The sequence below is a fragment of the Vanessa tameamea genome, chromosome 8 (assembly GCF_037043105.1).
Source record: "Vanessa tameamea isolate UH-Manoa-2023 chromosome 8, ilVanTame1 primary haplotype, whole genome shotgun sequence".
Lineage (NCBI taxonomy): Eukaryota > Metazoa > Arthropoda > Insecta > Lepidoptera > Nymphalidae > Vanessa > Vanessa tameamea.
The window spans coordinates 4237337-4257121 of NC_087316.1; the positions used below are offsets into that span (position 1 = coordinate 4237337).

At 31.8% G+C, this 19785-nt stretch overlaps 1 protein-coding gene across 8 annotated transcripts in view; it reads left to right on the forward strand.

The window, feature by feature from the left end:
- Nucleotides 1-19785, forward strand: part of LOC113400110 (syntaxin-1A) — a 54917-nt gene that overhangs the window by 1706 nt on the left and 33426 nt on the right. For all 8 annotated transcript variants that reach the window (XM_064215647.1, XM_026639536.2, XM_026639540.2 and 5 more), the window contains exon 2: nt 17656-17739. In XM_064215647.1, coding sequence (XP_064071717.1) covers nt 17656-17739 — 84 coding nt within the window. The remainder of the gene's footprint in view (nt 1-17655; nt 17740-19785) is intronic.

Sequence of the window (19785 nt, forward strand, 5' to 3'; positions counted from 1 at the left end):
AAAACTGTTAATCTTATTGATATGAAACATTCATATTAATTTAGAAGCTATCCAAATATGAAGAGAAAATTGTCGATTTAGGCAATTTTGAAGAGAATGCCGAAACTATAATATAAACACAAAAACTTTGTTTATATATTTTGGAAAATTATTTGTAGTTTACGATACAAAAAATTCTTAGACACAAAATATTTATACTTATCAAAATAAATCATACATTAATTTCGACCGTTTTATGCTGATAAACATTGTGCTTTCCAATTTGCAATTCGAACGGATAGTTTTAGAAATATAACGATAATTGGATAAATGCGTGAAAAAATACGTGGGGCGTGTTACACGATGTATTAGTCAATACGGGCGAATAGATGGGCTGTCGAATGTTTATATATCATTTAAAAATATTATTCAAATATAAATGAATATATGTTAATGATATAAAACTTTAAACCAATTCTCCGTTGTGTGATTCCATTCAAATCTAATAAGAAATTTTTATTCTTTCAAAGTTTTTATAATACAAAATACGTGAATTTATCTATTTAGAATAATTTAAAAAATATATGTAATGATTGCTTTTTGTAGATAGCTTTTTATGAATTCAGGAATTTGTAATCGATGAGTGGATCTAAAGTCTAATTAGATCTTGATTTAATTAATGTGAATATTTATTGATCGAAAACTGATAAGTCTGATTAAAAAATGAAAGTGTATCTGCGACTGTCTTGTTATTTAATGAGCGGTTTCTCGTTGGAAGGGGATTTTCCATCGGCAATATATCGGGAACCATACAAATTTTCTCAAATGTAATTCCAGGTAACCTGCTCTGGCTTCTTTTTTATCCTTTGGGTCACGGTGAGGAATTACTTACCGTGTAAAAAAATAAATAATATTTTGAATTTCCATGTTTTCATCAACAGAGTTACGTATTCACCGTAAAAGTGTTTTATACCCCTTAAAAATAAAACTGACATCGATTTGTAAGCAGAGGTCTAAACACCAAGTTTCCATAATTCCAGCTTGAAAAATGAAATTCTTTCATACATAGCATCGTTCTCTATATAACACTCCTAGTTTATCAAAATCGTTTCTTGCTTGCTACGTTAAATCAAAAACTTCTGTGCAAAATTAAAATCTTAACTCACTAGTTTAGCCTTTACAATGTCTCAGTCAGTGGTAGAGTTTAATTAATTAGATTACAACTGTGAAACTTGAATTTCGCATATATTTTTCGAGTGCTAGTGTATACGTTTATCAGCTGACGATGGAGTTTCCGGTGCGTGGCCTTCGTATAAGTTGAATCATAAACATCCGTCATAATTGCATCATCGATCTCAGAGTAATAATTATTCATAGGTAAAGTAAGAAGTCTGTAAGTATGTCCTGAAATGTTAATATCGCCGATCAACAACTGTCGTCTGACGCTTACATATCTATATGTTATATAATTCACAGAAATTCAAATATTATAACTTCAAGTTTTGTGGTCTTCGTAACATTAAGGTGTAACCCACGGGACCATCGCGGTTTTTATTGTATACAAATATTTAGGTATATTAATAAAAAATTAAATAAGCTAATTAAGATTTTTTTTATATATTTCGCACGAAAAGCCTTTTATAATAATTATCTTCACTAGTTTACGTATTCGTTTACAATTCTTACATGATAGGTAATAAAATACCTATTCTGTTATATAATACATAGTTTTGAGTAAAATTTTAGTGTTCAAAATAACAAAATATTCATAAAGTAACTTTTAACCTCATTATGAATATTTGGTCTGAAATCCCGAAATGAACGCTTTAACCTGAACTGATTTAAATTCATGTCAAGCTTACCCAAAGCCAGTAGCAATTGGAGATCAGAAAGGATAAATTCTGTACCATGTATGATGTTATAGGTACCTACATGACTGTAATTTATGGGATATCAGTATTTTGGTGACTGTTTTTATATACATTTTATAAGCAATTTAGTACAAAGGTTCGTTAAGCAGGAAAAAGAAACTGAAGACGTTAAAGAATAAATTTATTTATTTATTTATAATACAAAACTATATATCATTACAGGACATGGTTGTCTTAATTCGATATTACAGCACTTTTATTAACAATATTTCAAATAAGTCTCTACATTATATATGATATAGCCCAAGTGGCTGTAGTTGTGAGTTCACTCAGGCTGCAATAAAACAAATCTATCTAAATGTATTATTATTTACAAACAAATTAAGATACTATCTTATTTGTAAAAACGTCACACCAGAATAAGTCACTGGGTTTCTATGTTCTCAGGAGTTAATAGCAAGGTTCCGTATTAAGGTCGGGAAAAAGAGAAGAAGGAAAAAGATTGAATAGCTCTATTGTAAGCGCGGCCTCAACGTCATGCACTTTGCATCAGCTGATTCACGTCTTGCGTCGTATCTATTTTTAACTGTTGTCTCGTAAGAAGTCTGACCTGCTAACGGTTATGTTATTCGGTTTTAGTCACATAATGTTTTTAAGAGAAATAATTTGAATACGTAATAGAATACGTTCGAAATTTTAAAACGATTCTTGGGGGTGCGTTTCAGACTATTACTTTTTTATTATAAAAAAAAATAATAGGTTCCACAAACGACCGAATGGACCGTAAGGATCGACCTGCAATTTTCTCCTGTACTTTATAAAAAAATGTGTCGTTAAGAATACTTTTAGAGGGATACGAATTACAAATATATATTAACAAAAATTGCTTATTTCGCGTTATAAAATTATGACATCACTTCATAAAGTATCAGAGATCTCAAGCAATTTCTAAATTGGGCTTTCGTCAGGTCATCAACCAAAATCCGCTGGCCGACTTGTATATTCACTGACATGTTTATACCTAATTCATTAGATTGAGAATAATGAAACGTTATTATTAAGTTTTGACCTAGACAGTCATAATTACGACGGGTCAAGGTTATTTCCATTTTTTCTGAATAACAATACCGATGTTTTCTCACTATTTATCGTAAACTTGTTTCGTAATCTGACGAATAAAATGAATGGGCTGTTTATTTTATTATCGAAACTTATGAATTCCACGATGGTCTTGAAATATTTAAGTATTTAATAATGAATGATCGACAAACAGTAAATTTGCTTTTTAAGCTGTTAATATCTAACCCAAGGACATTGTAGTTATTGCCTATTAATATCGTTATGAGAGTAAACAGCGTAATGTAACGGATTTACGAGGCTGCCCTTGGAAAGCCAGTTAAAAAATAATTACTCCGTTATTGGTAACCGACGATACGATGTTCCGTAACCCGCTAGGGAATTAAAATTCATTAAATTTGAACCACTTCCTAGAGGAACAATTGCTTCTCGTGATTAATTTTTCAATATTCCCATAGCGATGGAAAGTTTTTTTTATCATAATTTGCATACTGGACTTGAAGCGAAATTAAAATAATTTATTTACGATAAAATTTAAATTTGGAAGCACGACAGCTATAAATTCGTGGATTTGATATTATTAGGTTTTTTTGCACTGAAAATATTCATACTATGATTTAATGGCTGCGAAGACCATATATAATAGCTATGAATTTTTCGCTAAATAAAACTTTGCGTTCATGTACGTTTGTGTTTTCTGCATTAGCATTAAACCCTCGTGCACTGTCCAAGTTACCACAATATTTGTGTTAATGCTTCTGGCTGTTGTCCAAGTCAAGCCTCGACGGGTTTCCTCGAGGTCGTTGGTTTAGTTGCTATATACACCAAATTGATTTACTTATTTATTTGTTTTATTCAAATATTAGACATTATGTTAAGTTAGATGATGCCTTAATAACAAGAGTAACGATCTTTGTTTTCTCTTAAAAAATATTTAGAATTTGAAGAAATACATGTTCAACAATTTTGTAAATATTTATAATTTATTTTATATATAAGTGTACAAGATAAGTCGATAAAATGACAATGAATTTCAATCCAACAACTACTTCAGGATTGCGGGGCAACCAGTATTCAGGACTAACGTCTAATTCGCACGAATTCTAACAAATTAACTTCCTATTAATTTTTAATCATTGTCTAGTTTAAATTAGTAAACCCATATTCCATCGACATTGTTATTTATTATTCGACGGAAATGTACTCAGCCTCCAGCGAATGCATATCCGTATGCCTAGTTACATGTTTCAAATATGTCGGACTTTACGGCATAAGTTTAAACTTCCGGCAAGTTCCATTTTCAGAATTGCTCGCTATTTTAGCATAAATTTAACATTTGGCGTTTTAAATTACCATAGAGTGACCAAAGAGGTATTATTAAAATTAACTAAATTAAACTAAAACCATACATGTTTATTACGGTTATATATAAATACACGATGGACAGGATAATTTATAATGAAAATATGTAATTCATATATTATTTATATATGTATGGTTTAATGTGCCAGACAAAGCATTAGGAAAAGTATTTTAAAATCCATGTTTTTTTATTGAATGTTTAATTATAATGATTAAATTTTTACAAAAACATTACTTCATATAATATTAAATTTATATAACGTGTATATTATTTACAAAACATTGCTTACTTTTGATGTGCTTATCACTACAATGATCTCTCGACTCATGAATCAAATGTTGTTACTGTTAGTTGAACGTGGGAATATTCTGATCTACGATCCAAACACTTATCTTTTCTACATACATACACACACACACACACTATCTTTTCTACATAAACACTCACTCACTCACATATATCTTGCGTCTAGCAACACTTGGAGAGTCTTCATTACATAGTATAAAACAAAGTCGCTTACCGCTGTATGCTCTATGTATGCTTAGATCTTTAAAATTACACAACGAATTTGGATGCGATTTTTTATAATAAATAGATTGATTCAAGAGGAAGGTTTATATGTATAATACACGTACAATATAGTAGAGAAACACGGATAATTTTAGAGGTTTCTGAAGTGATGTCGTAAATAAACATATATTTTGCGCTTACATTGCAAACGCTGGCTGAACCCTGCAAGTTAGTTCAAAATAATTTATTTCAATATTGTACACCTTATGAAGGTCTTCAAAGTCCGCGATAGTATATGTCTATCTCTATCTCTTAGGGATAACCCACAATAACCATTTTTTATCCTTTGCTTTTTACGAGAAATAATGGCTTATTTTCGAAGCGATTTTAAGCAATACAGCATTAATCCTTTTCCAAATAAGTATCATAAATACATTGTGAATTTAATATAGATCAAAATGGGCATTTACAGCATGTAATTTAAATGAATATTTTCGAAGATATTACAGATTTAAAACGCAGGGACATAGCCGCTTGTATTGTCTAATGACTGAAAAAGCGTGAACTTTGTAAGACATTCTGTATTATATTTAGTATCAGCATTGCACCCGTGCGAAGCCGCGGCGGGTCTCTAGTTTATATATAAAACTTAAAACTAGTAACTTTATTAATATATATCTTATATGTAAATATTATATATAAAATATCTTACAACGTTACTTTCGGTTTCATTCGCATTCAATTGGAAATATAGGATGCCAGTTAAAGGTGGCTATTGCAGAGGTTTTAGTGGGTCAATATTCTACATAGTCCCGTTCCCTAAGGGTATAACGGGACGATTACGACATTGTAAAAATAATACAGAAACTCATGCCGGCTTCTTTTTGTATGGCGATACTTTATTCAATATTAACTCGACCGAATCACGACATGTCGGATCAAGGTTTTGATTTTCTTTTTGCCTTTCAGCATAATATTTATTTTGTAATTTTTATCCGTCCTATAATTTGTCAATAATTCGACTACAATTTATTGAACCTGACTTTTTCATGACAAAAGATGGTCTTAATGCAATTACTAACTTGAATATTTATTTATAATCGCATCAATTTCTTCTTATTGCATTTAGATCATTTTTTTCAAAACTTCATTTAAATATTATATCAATTCATGGCAATCTCTTGTTAAGAGAACATATTGCTCTAAAACAAGTTTTGTCAGCTTGTTACTTGTAAAATATGTACTGGATTGAGATGATACGACCCGCGTCATTTATCGCAGGTGATAAACAGATGCCGAGCTCGTGTAAAATTGGCCTCCCTGAATCAGCTTCGTGTGACACAATAAATTATCTTGAACCATTCAATTCTTAGCTGACGCGATTCGGTTTATCTTATAAGAGAAACCTTTTCTATTCTATAAATTCACTTTACATTAGTATATGATATTGTTTCAAAATCGAGTGTTGTGTTTCGTTGATTTAATTACATTGAAAACAATTAGTATCAAACAGATTGCGCATCAAATAGAAACTCGTCGACCTCGATACCCTTGCGAGACGTTGCCTTTATTAACAACAGTCCAGTACTGTGCAAATTCAGCTCTCGGGAACACAGGGTTGTGCAAATACGGTGCGAATGTGTAATATAATACAGAGAGGCTAAGCGGGCCGTTCAGGAGTGTCAAGGTGGGTGGGGGGCGTGCAATGAATTACGTAAGGGTTGCCGCAGAGCGCGGCCGGTTTCCGTTGCCTTCGATACAAATTGTGCACATTTTTACCTGTTTTACGGTTCATGTCTGAAGATCCGAGTAAGTTTCCCAACTTAAAATTTATCACGATCCCAAAACAGATAAGACAGGTTTATAGTAACAGCGATTTAACGCTTGCTTTCCATTATATATATATATCAGTATAACCTCAATATAAAGCATCAACATCTTTTTCTTTAAACTTTGAACATTTTAACGCCTTAACGTGCTTGTACGGCATTTTGATTTATGTTGACGTCACATACTTCTAAGGCATTAGTTACTTCGTGTTTAAAGCTAATCTGCTAAAATCGATCACCACACTTTTAGTCCAGGGTGCTTCATGAAGATCAAGCCTAGGTTTTTTTATGGTAAGGAGAATACATTAATAAAAGCATTATCCTACGTAACTCCACTCCACGTAACCGTAAACTGTATGTATCTCTGAATGTAGTAGGTACTTAATTTGATACCATTATCGAGAAACCTTAAATAACACTTACGGCTCTGTGGTTTAGAGGCTGTAAAGGCGTACGAAGTCAATATCCAAGCGACCCTTGACTTTATGACTGTCCAAATTCGTGATAAGCATACCTAATACTAAGGGCTGTGTTGTTGCCTTATTACTGAAACTCATTTAACTCTTTAATTATTCATTTAATTATCCCTCGAATACTAATTACTATTCAGCTTTGTCGTTGTTTATTCATTTACATTGCCTTTTTAATTTAGTTCATTTTGAATTAGTTGTAATTAATAATAATTAGTTGGATTCGTCATTCGAGAATGTCTTAAGAGACGCTGGTAAAATTATCGAATTATTTACTTACTTCAGTAATGTTAAGCGTAAAAATAAAAATAAAAATTTAATCCGTTTAAATCACTTTGAATCTGTTATAGAATATAGTATACTAGCCAATGTTACCGGCTTCTTTGTTTTGCATAAGCCAGGGTATATTATAAGTGGTTGATGAGAAACCTTGTCAGTACTGACAAGGCACTGGCTGGCCAGGCTCGGGGAATGAGCATTGCAAGGTTCTTAGTTTAATTATAATTATATGAACTAGAAAAGCGTGTTATTTTTATTAACAACCAAGAAAGTTTATTACTAAACAGGAAATTGTGTACGTGTTCAAAAATAGTTTCGTTATATTCAGAGTAACCGGACTGCGATAAAAGAAAAGCTTTCGAACTCAAACTATTTTCTGTAGGAACGTAGAACACGTTATGTAAACCCTGATTGTGGAAACATTTTACACAATTCAACGTGTGACGGTTATTTTTATTATAAAGTTAGGTTCGGTTAATTAAAAGACATACTTGGTTCTTGAAGATTTAAATTTATTTCACCGAAGAATTTTCTATGACACTGTGTCGCTTTATACTAAACTAGGTGAAAACCCCGGCTTTGCTCGGGTAGAATAAATAAAACTAAACAAATATGAATATACTAACTATCGTATCCCTATTATTATTTGCAACACACATTCTGAAAGCACCACTGATGAACTGTCATGTCAGTGAATTTCATGGATTTAATATCGAAATGTTTCGATTATACGAATTTTGCGGATATATGATGTCGACTAAAAAATTATAATTTTTTAACGACCTATAATTGTAGATAGGTTTCGATCGGGTCTATCCTAGACCTGCACGAAATTATTAATATAGATTACAATCGACTGAAGTAAAAATCTTCTATCGTAAAAGACATATACTGCTTACAAGAGATTAAGTTTTGAATATAAAAAAAAGTTGATAATAATTCAACATAAAGTATATTTTATATTTAGAAGTCTTACAACTGTAACGAATATAATTAAATCTATTGGAATTGAAATTGAAATTACGGTAAACATTGTAAACAGTTGAAACCTCTGAAATGTTTGTATTGTTCAATTTTCATTTTTCTCATAAAAGTATAATGTATGTTGTATTATGAATTTTTAATACACATATATAAATACAATCTACGATTAGAAGAAAATTTGGGTACGGAATATGTATTGTACTCTTATATTCACACACACACACAAACGCATACACACACACACACATACACATACACACACACATACACACACACATACACACGCATACACACGCATACACACACGCACGCACACACATATTTTTGTAATATTTTTTAAAGTACTAACTTTTAATTTCAACGTTTTAAAATGCTTAAAAGATAAAATGATTGATGTAGTTATAATTTCGAAATTGAAATCCTTTGTTTAAAATGTTAGTAAAACTTTACCGTGATTTATGTTTAATGCGAGGATTATGTAAATTTAGTACTTAGAATGCTAAAATAATTGCAGCCGTAATTTTCGTTGAACATTTTTTTTTCTTTAGTGGCTCCTAAACGAGGTGGTAAAAGAGTTGTGATACTTCTCTTGATGACGCCTCTATGTAATTATGTGTCGGATTTAAAGACCAGCCTCTGACTGACCCAGATTCCCGTAATCCTATTAACGTCTGTAGTTTATTTTATTCAGTACTATTTTCCTTTTCTACTCGATTTATTTATCTCCATTTCAGTCATTATTTAATGCTTATTAGAAATAAGTAATTAGTGTTTAGTTTTCAAGTTATTTATTAAATTGTATAATTTTATTAGAATTCTGGTATAGAATCGTATTGGTTTTGAATTGATAATTTGTGTTGATTGCAATACGGATAACTTGGCAGCTTTCTCTGGTAATGGTGGTGTAACAAATGAAGGTCGTGCTGTTTCTATCGATTTCTCATATTAATTTTCATTCGAGTAACTGATAATAATCAGCAGTACATACAGCTCAGGAAACATTTTAATTTACGCAGATCTGCTAAACCAGATGAAAGTCTATTTTTGTCATTCGTGTTGATATAGTTATATAAATTGAGTATAATCAGTTTTTATAAGCCAACGAGCCGAGCCCTAGTGGTTAGAACACGTGAGTCTTAACTAAAAGTTGTGGGCTTACACGCACTACTTCACCATCCGATATTGTGTTTATCATTAATCTCGTTCTTGTTCGTAAAGAAGAATCTGCATGTGTCGGATAAAAATCTGCTGCATCATCTACTATTCTATTATGATAGATTATATATATATACCCCGCATCGGAGTAGCGTGCCAGAAGTCTCAAAAACCATCCCATCAGGAAGCGCGGAAGGCTCAGCTACAGCACATTCGCAGGCTATTAAATCATAAATTAATGTAATAGCAAAATTTACCAAAGTCAATGTAACTTGTATAGGCCTATAAATATTTTTATATTTAAAGGCCTTCTGCCAGTTTTTTTTTAATACAAATTTCTGCAGTTTTTTTATAATGAATTATAAAAAAAGCAACCTAACTTATATAATTATTACTATTATTATAGAATTAGTAATTTTACGTTTTCATATCAGACGTCATAACGATGAAACAAAACTGTCCTTTATTAAAATATGTCATGTTATTACATTATTTTATTTATCCATAACTGGTTATTTAATATTGAGCACTGTATCGTTACTAAGCTATAAAATCTGGCATATAAGGACCTTAGTATCGTCAGCCATAATTATTTTTCTAATACATTTTTGGTATTCAATAATGTTATAGACCATCAAAGAGTGATCATATATTCTAACTTTTTAACCTTTGATTTAGTTCTTAGCTTCTAGCGAAATCTCTTTATCCGTCTAACTTTAGCGAAGCCTTTGTATCAAGGTTTGTTGAATTAGCTTCGCACAACGTTTTCCCCGGAGTCCTAGTCAACGAAAAGGGTTATTGCGAAGGTGAAGGTCGGTTTATTCGTTGTGTAATGGTCTGGCGTTACGGCATTTCGGAATTGAGCTATCTTTTATGCTCGCGGCGTAACTTTTTACCCAGCGGGTATAAGAGAATATTTGTTTTCACATGAGGTGATAAGAAAAAGAAATATGGTACTTTTTAACTTATGTTATAGAGATTTATTATACTAAATCTGAACTCGGAAAGCTTGTTACGGCAAATCGTCATAAATTGTTTCACTCAATCTGTTTTGTACGTGAATTGCGTTAAATCGCCCGCTTTGTTTATTCAGCTTAATTGGGATAAATGTACGGTTTAACAACTGGTTCCGGTTTCCAGTGTTACGATCACAATTCCAAGCTCGTCGCTTATTACGTTGGACTAATTTAATTACAGCGTCAACGCAATGAAAATTATTCTCTGATTCATAATTTAAGCGTTTTACATCTACTTGATTATTCAAGAATCATACAACATACCCTTCGTTTAGTTCCATTTGTTAGAATTTGCGCCACCGTGAAGCTTTTCAAGTAGTGGTTGTTGTATTAACGCAAGTTTAATGCTCACTTAGAGAATCGCAATTCGTCCTAACCTTAATGCCTTGCAAATTGCATTTCTTTATCTGATTCTGGCAGAGTTTCTACTTATAAGACCATTGTGAAAAGTGAACAATTGAACTTGGTTTCGTAGATTACAATGTTTTAACTGTTGTTACAACGGGTATATTTAATCATTATTTTTATATGATTATGAAATTAGTAAAGTAAATTTATAAATATAAGTTATATTTATATATCAAAAATATTAATTTTTCATTAATTATTTTTTTCATGTAAGAATGTTTTTTTATGTTATTGGCAAGTAATCGTAATGACAAATGGGTCATCCGATGGTAAGTGGTCACCACTAGTCATAGACTGGCAATTCAAGGAATAATAATCATTCTTCATAACATTAATTGGTTACTAACATTGGGAACTAAGACATTATGTCCTCGTGCCTGTAGAGTTACCGACTTACTCACCCTTTAAATCGGAACCCAAAAATACTAAGTGTTGCCGTTTGGCGGCAGAACATATGATAAGTGGTAGGTACCAACCAGATAGACTCACACGAAGCCTTATCACCAATTTAATAGCGAAGTATCTATACGGAGGAAAGCCTTAACGAAACGATTTATAAGCCTTATTGCAATAAGTTAATCTATATTTAGATACTAGATTCATAATAACGCCACTCTCTTTTAAGATCGCATAATATATACAAACAGATGGTTATTTGAATGATATAAGAAAGTAAATAGAAATCTTCAATAGAAGGACAAAACGTATAATATTTTGCTTGTATAAAATTTTCAACTAACCAACACGAATGGTACGACTCTAATATCTTCGTAATGTTCGTATTATAAAAACTTAAAGCCTAGTTTTCCAACCATGAAATACAGCTTGGAAAGAATATAATAAAAGACTTAAACCTTCTACTAGAAGATAATGTAAGCATTTATTCTAGCCGCACTTTTAGGCTCGCCCGAATTTCACCGTGTTATTAAAAATATTCACATGTACCTCATAAGAAGGTTCTCATGTTTATGTGCTATTTACTTAAAATATGTTTTAATTAATTAAATAATGAAACCACACAGTAAAAAATTATATAATCATGTTTTTATTTCATAAGCATTGTAAAATATTTTCAGTCAATAGAAGTTTGTTCGATACAGTAATTGAAACGTCTGAAATTCTGTGAAGTAAAATGGTGTTATATTATTTAGTAAAAGCTCGTTCGTTCGAGCCAACTCGCTGACCGGGCCGTTCGATTGAAATACGTGTCGAGACTCACGATTTTGTCGCCACCACGCCCCGGGCCCGAAAATAGTTACAAAATAAGTAAGCCTAATTAATCTCTTGATTCCTACGTAGTTTTATCGCGTGCTTCGAGTTTTTGAAAGGGCTCGTAATTTGGGGCTATTTACCTAATTGTTTAATATACATATTTCCAAACGAAATAGCTAATTTCATAATGAGATATTCTTTTCCTTATATTAATTCTGATTTTGTTTAATTTTTCGAAATATAGTAAGATATTTTATGAAAATAAATATGTTCACCTAGACCTTCGTATAATCTTCGTATAAGAACTTAGTATTATCGCAAGTCAGAAACATTTATTGAAAGCGAACAGTTTCATACAAATGAATATTCCAAGTTTCTCAAGTCGAACTGATTGGAAATCGAAAAGCGGCCTTTTTGTTAATCATAATTCTCTCCTAACCTTCTCCTTAAACCTGATGGAGGGGAGGCTTAAGGCCAGCAGCTTATAGCGTTAAGTCCGTTTTCAAGGGAAATATGTAATTTATATTTGGGTTTTCATTTGAATACATTTTTGGAGCACTCTTATTATGTTTCATAAAAGTCGCCTTCTTACAACAACAAAACTGATTTTAATGATTAAATATTTGTAGATTAATAAAACGGGACAGAGCACTGCCTTTAGCAAAATTATTTAAAAAAAAAAATCATAAGTAACATAATCCATGTCATGCTGTTTGAAGGTATTTTTTCCCAGTTTTTCATACGTAATAAAATGTCATGTCATCATGCAACAGGTGTCGTCGACTGCCGAGTATCGACGCCTACTCTCATATAAGGTCATAATTTTATCGTTGTATATTCAACTGTAAACGGTGCTATTTTTATTTGATCTCACGGCGTTCCTGGTAATGAAAAGCTCTGTGAAACCTTTAAACTTTGCAGAGATAAGATTTTATTTTTAGATCGACTTATTTGATGGTTTCATATTTATGTAAATATATTTGATTTAGCAAGCGTTATGTATGAATGTTTATACAATATATGAATCATATATTACACTGGTAAACAGTATTTTTGTTAAACAAAATCAAGTCGGATTTTTAAACACTACTACCTACTACCTACCCGCATATAAACCTCATACTTAGTTTTGTTCAATCACCCTCAGTTTTCGTTAAACATAAACTAAATTGATTACGCGAATTTTGCTTACCGACGTATGTTTCCTATAAATTAATATTAAATTATTGAAATTAAAACGGTTTTCTTTGTGATTGTCGTTTCTGTACATCGTAATAAGATGCCCAGTGTGTGTGTAAACCATCCCGATAACTTTTGTTACATTTGCGGTCAACTTACTATAAAAGTCAACGTCGTAATTTGACACCATTAGTTAAAAACTGTTATTTTAATTATTTTGGCTTTCCGGTGCGAAATTTGGACAAAACCTGGACTCCTAGTGTTTGTTGTGCACAGTGTGTTGGTTTATTAACATCATGGGCTAAAGGATCTCGTCATATGCCGTTTGCAGTTCCGATGATAGGGTCTGAACAGAAAGACCATGTATCAGATTGTTATTTCTGCCAAACTTCTATCAAAGGTATTAATCACAAATCTAGACACACCGTGAACTATCCGAATTTAAAATCTGCTCAAAGATCTATATATTTATATTATATCTATATATATTTATTATCCCTGAAGATGTATTGCTACCTCCATTGCACATCAAACTCGGACTTATAAAAACTTCGTCAAAGATATGGACAGAAATTGAGATGGTTTTTGTTACTTGAAACAGAAATTCCCAAAAATCAGCGATGCTAAAATAAAAGAGGGAATATTTGTAGGACCACAAATTAGAGATCTACTGTCTGATAAAGAATTTGAACAAAAACTTAATCCGATCGAAAAATTTCATGTTTGTATGTTTTGACATGTTTTCGAAATATTGTTTGTAATTTTCTTGGAAACCACAAGGCCGAAAACTATGAAGAGTTGGTCAACAACCTCTAATCAGCTTACAAGAATATGGGATGCAATATAAACTTCTTACACTCTCATTTGGATTTTTTTCCTCAAAATTTGGGAGCTGTTAACGATGAACACGGCGAACGATTCTATCAAGATATATCCAACATGGAAAAACGGTACCAAGGCAAGTGGAGTCCGAACATGTTGGCTGATTACTGTTGGACACTCAAAAGAGATGTACCTGAAGCTAAATATTCCCGAAAATCCTGAATAAAAGTCAAATGTCAGTTGTTTTTCTTAATTAAATTCAATTTTCAAGCATATTTACTTAAAAAAAAGTGCATTGCAGTTGCAAGAAAACTGAGGATGACTGAAACTTTTTAAAAATGCAGGCTAGTTGTAGATTCAAAATATCCCATTCAAATTAATTTAACTTTCATTAGGGTCATTTTTGTCTATCAGTGTTATTTGATATTACGTCATGATAGCTTCTTGAAAACACAAGTTTACTAAATTAAGGCAGTGTGTCGGAACGGCCTCCTGCGGCATAAATAATGGTTCGATATATTATCGCGGTACGAGACGGGCCCTTGACCTACATTTAATCGTATGCTAACAAAGACTGCCTGCATTGTAGGCATAGTATACATATGCAAAATGATTTATATGTCTGTCCGCTGCCACCTAGACTCGATATCGTCTTTGTACTGTAGACTATTGTATAAATTATATTAGATCAAAAATGTTTTGTATGTATAAACAAGATAACAAATTACGTGAAAGATATTTAAAGTTATGAAAACCAACGGTAAAACTGATAAAACTTTCTTTGTTCAGAAAATTCAAGATTAATCACCGCAACTTTAAATTATAAGTGGACCACATAAACTTTGCATGGGAACAGAGACGGTTTAACGAAGTATCCGCTTAATACAGTATTGAAATGACTCACAGTCTAAACTGGTGCGTCTATCTGAATCAAATTTTGCACAGATATTCCTACTGGAACGTCGATGAGCGTTTCAAATACATGACTTTTTATTTTTTTCGAAAAAAGGGATTCAAGGGGTGGTGAAAGTTTAGCGCATTCAGCCGTAACGTAAGCCTTAAAATACGCTTACACAGAGTTAAAGAAGTAATATGATGAAACATACGACATCTAAGTTAAGTTGGTATGAAAGTTCTTCTTTTTTGAAAATTATATATATGGAAATCAATCATTTGCACTTCCGATTACGAATAGACAACTATTACACCTTTATTGAAAAGTAACCTAACGAGGGTTAAATTATAGTTGGTTAACACAGACAGTGTTCCATGGCCAAAAAAATGACATACTTAAGACAATGGTGGCTTCTTTAAAAATATATCCAACGGGATATCCCATCGGGTAGACGGCTATATTTTATATTTTTATTTATTTATATATTATGACAGAAAAGTAAAGGTTAAACTTGGCTATTTTATAATGGTAAGCGGCACCAATGCTCATAAAGATTGAGATTGTACGAAATATATACGTATCTATCTACTTAACTACTAAGAAGATAATTTGATTAATAAGACGCTATGATCTTTATCTCTTTAACAGACATGGCTGACTCACCTTTCTGGCTAATACAAACTATTTATGTTTGGTGATGGAATAACTAATGAGCGCTATAATACTTGCTCTGACTAGCTTACACTAAGTTTTAGCACTAGTAAAAAGTTACAATACTAAAAGTAGGAGGTTCATTTATGTCCAAACTCTTAAGTTTTTATTCAAATGGCGGAAATAAATTGATATTTAGAATAGAATGAAAGAGTCCTACGCCGTCACGCTTTGTAGCAAAATTATTTTTTTGTTATTTAAAATTACTTTTTAAGAATTGTATTAGCTTTGTATATATTTAAAGGGTAAGTGAAGATTATTATAAAATGACGAATATTATTTGATTAATCCCAAAATATTTTTAATCAATCGAATCGTAGCTAATGCATTTTCACGATAACTTATATTACCGATTTAAACTATAATACTAAAAGTTCGTAAATTTTCTACCACTGGGCGACTAACTCTCTTCTGTTGAGCTGAATTAATTAGATAGATAGATAGACAGTTAGAGGCAGAATTTCATCAAACACATGCATGTTTTCTCATGAATCTCTGCATCAACACAGAGATGAATTATAAACATTCATTCGCTTCTCGGTTTTTTTCCCTTAGAATCAAGGTTTAGTAGTACTAAAAAACTTAAGAGCCAAGTGGTACTCGTCTAGACTGGACTCGATCAGTATTCACGATTTTTATCAACTGGGCTACCTCAGATAATTTAAAGTCATCAGAAGATAAGCGCAGTGTGGCATGTAATGACTAATATTGTATGCGGTCGTACATACGGTCGACAATTGTTAAATATTCAGGTGTTATTTATTATCATAAGAATTAATTTTGCGTTCCAAATAAGTCGGCTAATATGTACTAACATCAATAATTTTATATAATTGTAAATTAAATATTATGCAATAGCAATAGCAAAGTTCTATTTGATATTCTAAATATACTTAAGCTTCAGGCTACTTAACAACTTGGTAAATTGACTTTTACGAGAAATTTCAAAATATAAATTTATTTGAATACATGTCACGGGTTCGGAACGTGATTTCTATTAAGAACTAGAGAAAGACTGGAGCTATTAAATATTAACAAAAGTCATTCCAGTTATTAAATAATATATCCTTATATAGTCTTGCTTTGTTTATATATGTATGTCAATATTACTTTAAAAGGCGGCTTCAAAGTTACAAAGTTGAAACTGTAAAATTTTTAGCGGGTTTTATTTTTTGGTGCAATATTCCATGTTGCTCGCTAAAAAAGATACACGGAGTTAATATGAAAACTCGACTTTACAGGTTGTTTTTCACTTGTTTTTGTCACTCTCGGATCACAAAAAATGTTGTACATATCGTACACAGCCGTACAAATGACTCTTCTATTATATTATAAAAACATCCTTATAAATAATATGTTGATGCTCGTAATTCGAAACGAGGGGCTTTTATCAACATGCGAAAAATAATGAAAATAAAACGAAGGTTACTTAGGTAACTTAATTTTGAAAATACCTACTTCATTGTTTTGTGTTTATTTAATTATTTACTACGAGATAAATTTACACACAAACAAAAGTCACCATTTTAATACTCTTGTTAAAACTGTATACATAAATCAAAACAAAAATATATATAATTTTTTGTTTAATTAACTATATCATATTTGAAATAAAAGCTCTGGTTTTCATTACATGGTATCCCAGTATATCCGGGTCGTAGGGCCTTTGTGGGGACGCGACCTTCTCCTATAAATTGAATAATGGCTAGTCCGCCTCAACTAAGTGGATTCAATTTTGCTTTACGTGCGCCATCCGATGTCAACTCTTGCTTACATATGAGCTACGAAAATATCCACCGGAAATTTAGCTTTAAGCTATTTCAGTTAAATCTAAAGAATTATAAAATTGTTTTTTTACGAGTTTTTATAAATGCCAATTTTTTATCTGTTAACAGGCGCAAAGCGACGATGATGACGTCGGGCCTGACGATGTCAACGTTCCCGTCGAAGGCGGCTTCATGGACGAATTCTTCAGTGAGGTAAGTTTCTTCTAAAATGAATTTTTTTTTTTGAATTGTTCATTTCAGAGTTCCTACCACCTGTAGGTATTCAGTGTAAACAAATTATAATTAAACCTGGCTTCGATTTGACGTCAAATGTATCTTAAATAAAATATAATAATAAAATTAGTTATAAATTTTGTTAAATCCGTTCTTAAATTAGAGTGTTATAGATTTTTTTTTTAATTTCTGATAATATTAATTTACAAAGTGTTCGTAGCTCGACGCGTACGACGGTATTAGACGAGATACCATCTGTTTATCAAAATAATTTAGCTTACAGAAGCGCGGGAAGTCTACCGCATTTGCATAGGTCGATTGAGTCATTTGAATATGACGAGCGATATTACTGACACGCTATGTCACACACTAAATCACTTAACATCGGGTCAAGGGTCTAACTTTAATGTTATGTGTAACGAAAGCTAATAACTGTGCATCACGAAATAAATCCAATGGATACTTTGTTTAATAGATAACTAGTTGTCATCCGCAGCTTTGATTGCGTTTTAGGGCTTTCATCAAATTCGATTCTGTGGTTTGACCCTGAAAGAGCAACAGACAGAAAGACATACAGAGTTACTTTTGCATTTATAATATTAGTATAGATTGATATTTCAAATCCGTTACTTTATCAAAAATACTTTTGAAAATAGTGCATAGAGGATGAAATGCATTTCACATCATGATTTTTTAATAATTTTGGGTAGGCCTTGTGATTAGGTTTATTTATTTAGTTATTGTGATGATTATAAAATCAGTACAGATAAGTCTCGTTATATTTGTTATACAAAGAGGAGAAATATAAATATTATCACGGTGTCATTAATGTCAGACTAAGGCAAATGTCTTCTTTCAGATATAATTCTTATCTATATACAATATTTTCTCTGATTAGTAATGATTGAAGGCAGTTCTATTGGCCACCTCTCTCGTGTTATGAGCTGTAGTTAATGTCCGTAAATCTTCTAAATGTGGTAGGCGTGTCACGGCCAGTTCCACTTTGTTTTGGCAATTTTTTTGCATCGTCAACGGTTAACTCGGTATAGGATTTCGTACAGGATCTATTCTATTTATGCATATCGTTTTGAGATCCTTTGGCAAACATTTAGCATTAAGTTTTCATAGTTCGTTAAGGCTCATGTAGTTATGCTTAGCTTAGGATATTATGAGGGTTACGTTTTTGTAATTGATTTAGGAGACCAACTTAGCAGGTATTTACCTCCGTCAAACAACTTTCTGTCTTACCTAAAAATACATACTTACAAAAATTAATTTATAGAATCAATCCTTGTAGTCTGTACAGTTAGCTGTTAGTCTTGGCTAACTCAATCCCTAGACTTGGTTAGTTCAGAAGTTTTAATATTACCCGCAGTTCTAGCGTTGAAAAAAATGGAGGTTTGCCAACCACATTCCCCTGACATCAATTTTATTTAATTCAATTCTTTGCCAACTGGGTACTGGAACAACGGCCCAATGATTTTTCCAGACGTTCTTACTAAAAACGTCCTTCCGTAATTTTAACAATTATTATTACATAATATTTACATAAAAAGTACTGTATTTCTATCACATTTATTTTTCGTTAAAAAGGCCTTTCCTCCTTCTGACCGCATTCAGAGTAGACAGCAAGCGTCGAGTGTCTCTAAAGACTAATTTAATCGCTAAAGCTGCGCCCGGGTTGTATAAAAGCTTTAGTAAATTATACGGCTAGCCTAGATACCGAGCAATAGTATTTGACCTTGATTGTAATGGATGGTAGCTGAAAATTGCATCATAGAACCTTTTTGTTATGTTCTAGGTATTAAAGACTATTTTTGAATGCACAGATAATGTATTTTATATCGTACTTTAGGTATTTGTTAACAGCTTCATTTTTTTAAACAGGTATCATTTAAAAGAACAATAAAAATACTTAACTTTAGATTAATGTAAAAATATGATGTAACATTACAAATTCAAAATATATCAGTTTTGTGTTTAGACTTTTTTTCAAATTCAATCTGAAGTGTTACACTAACTTAT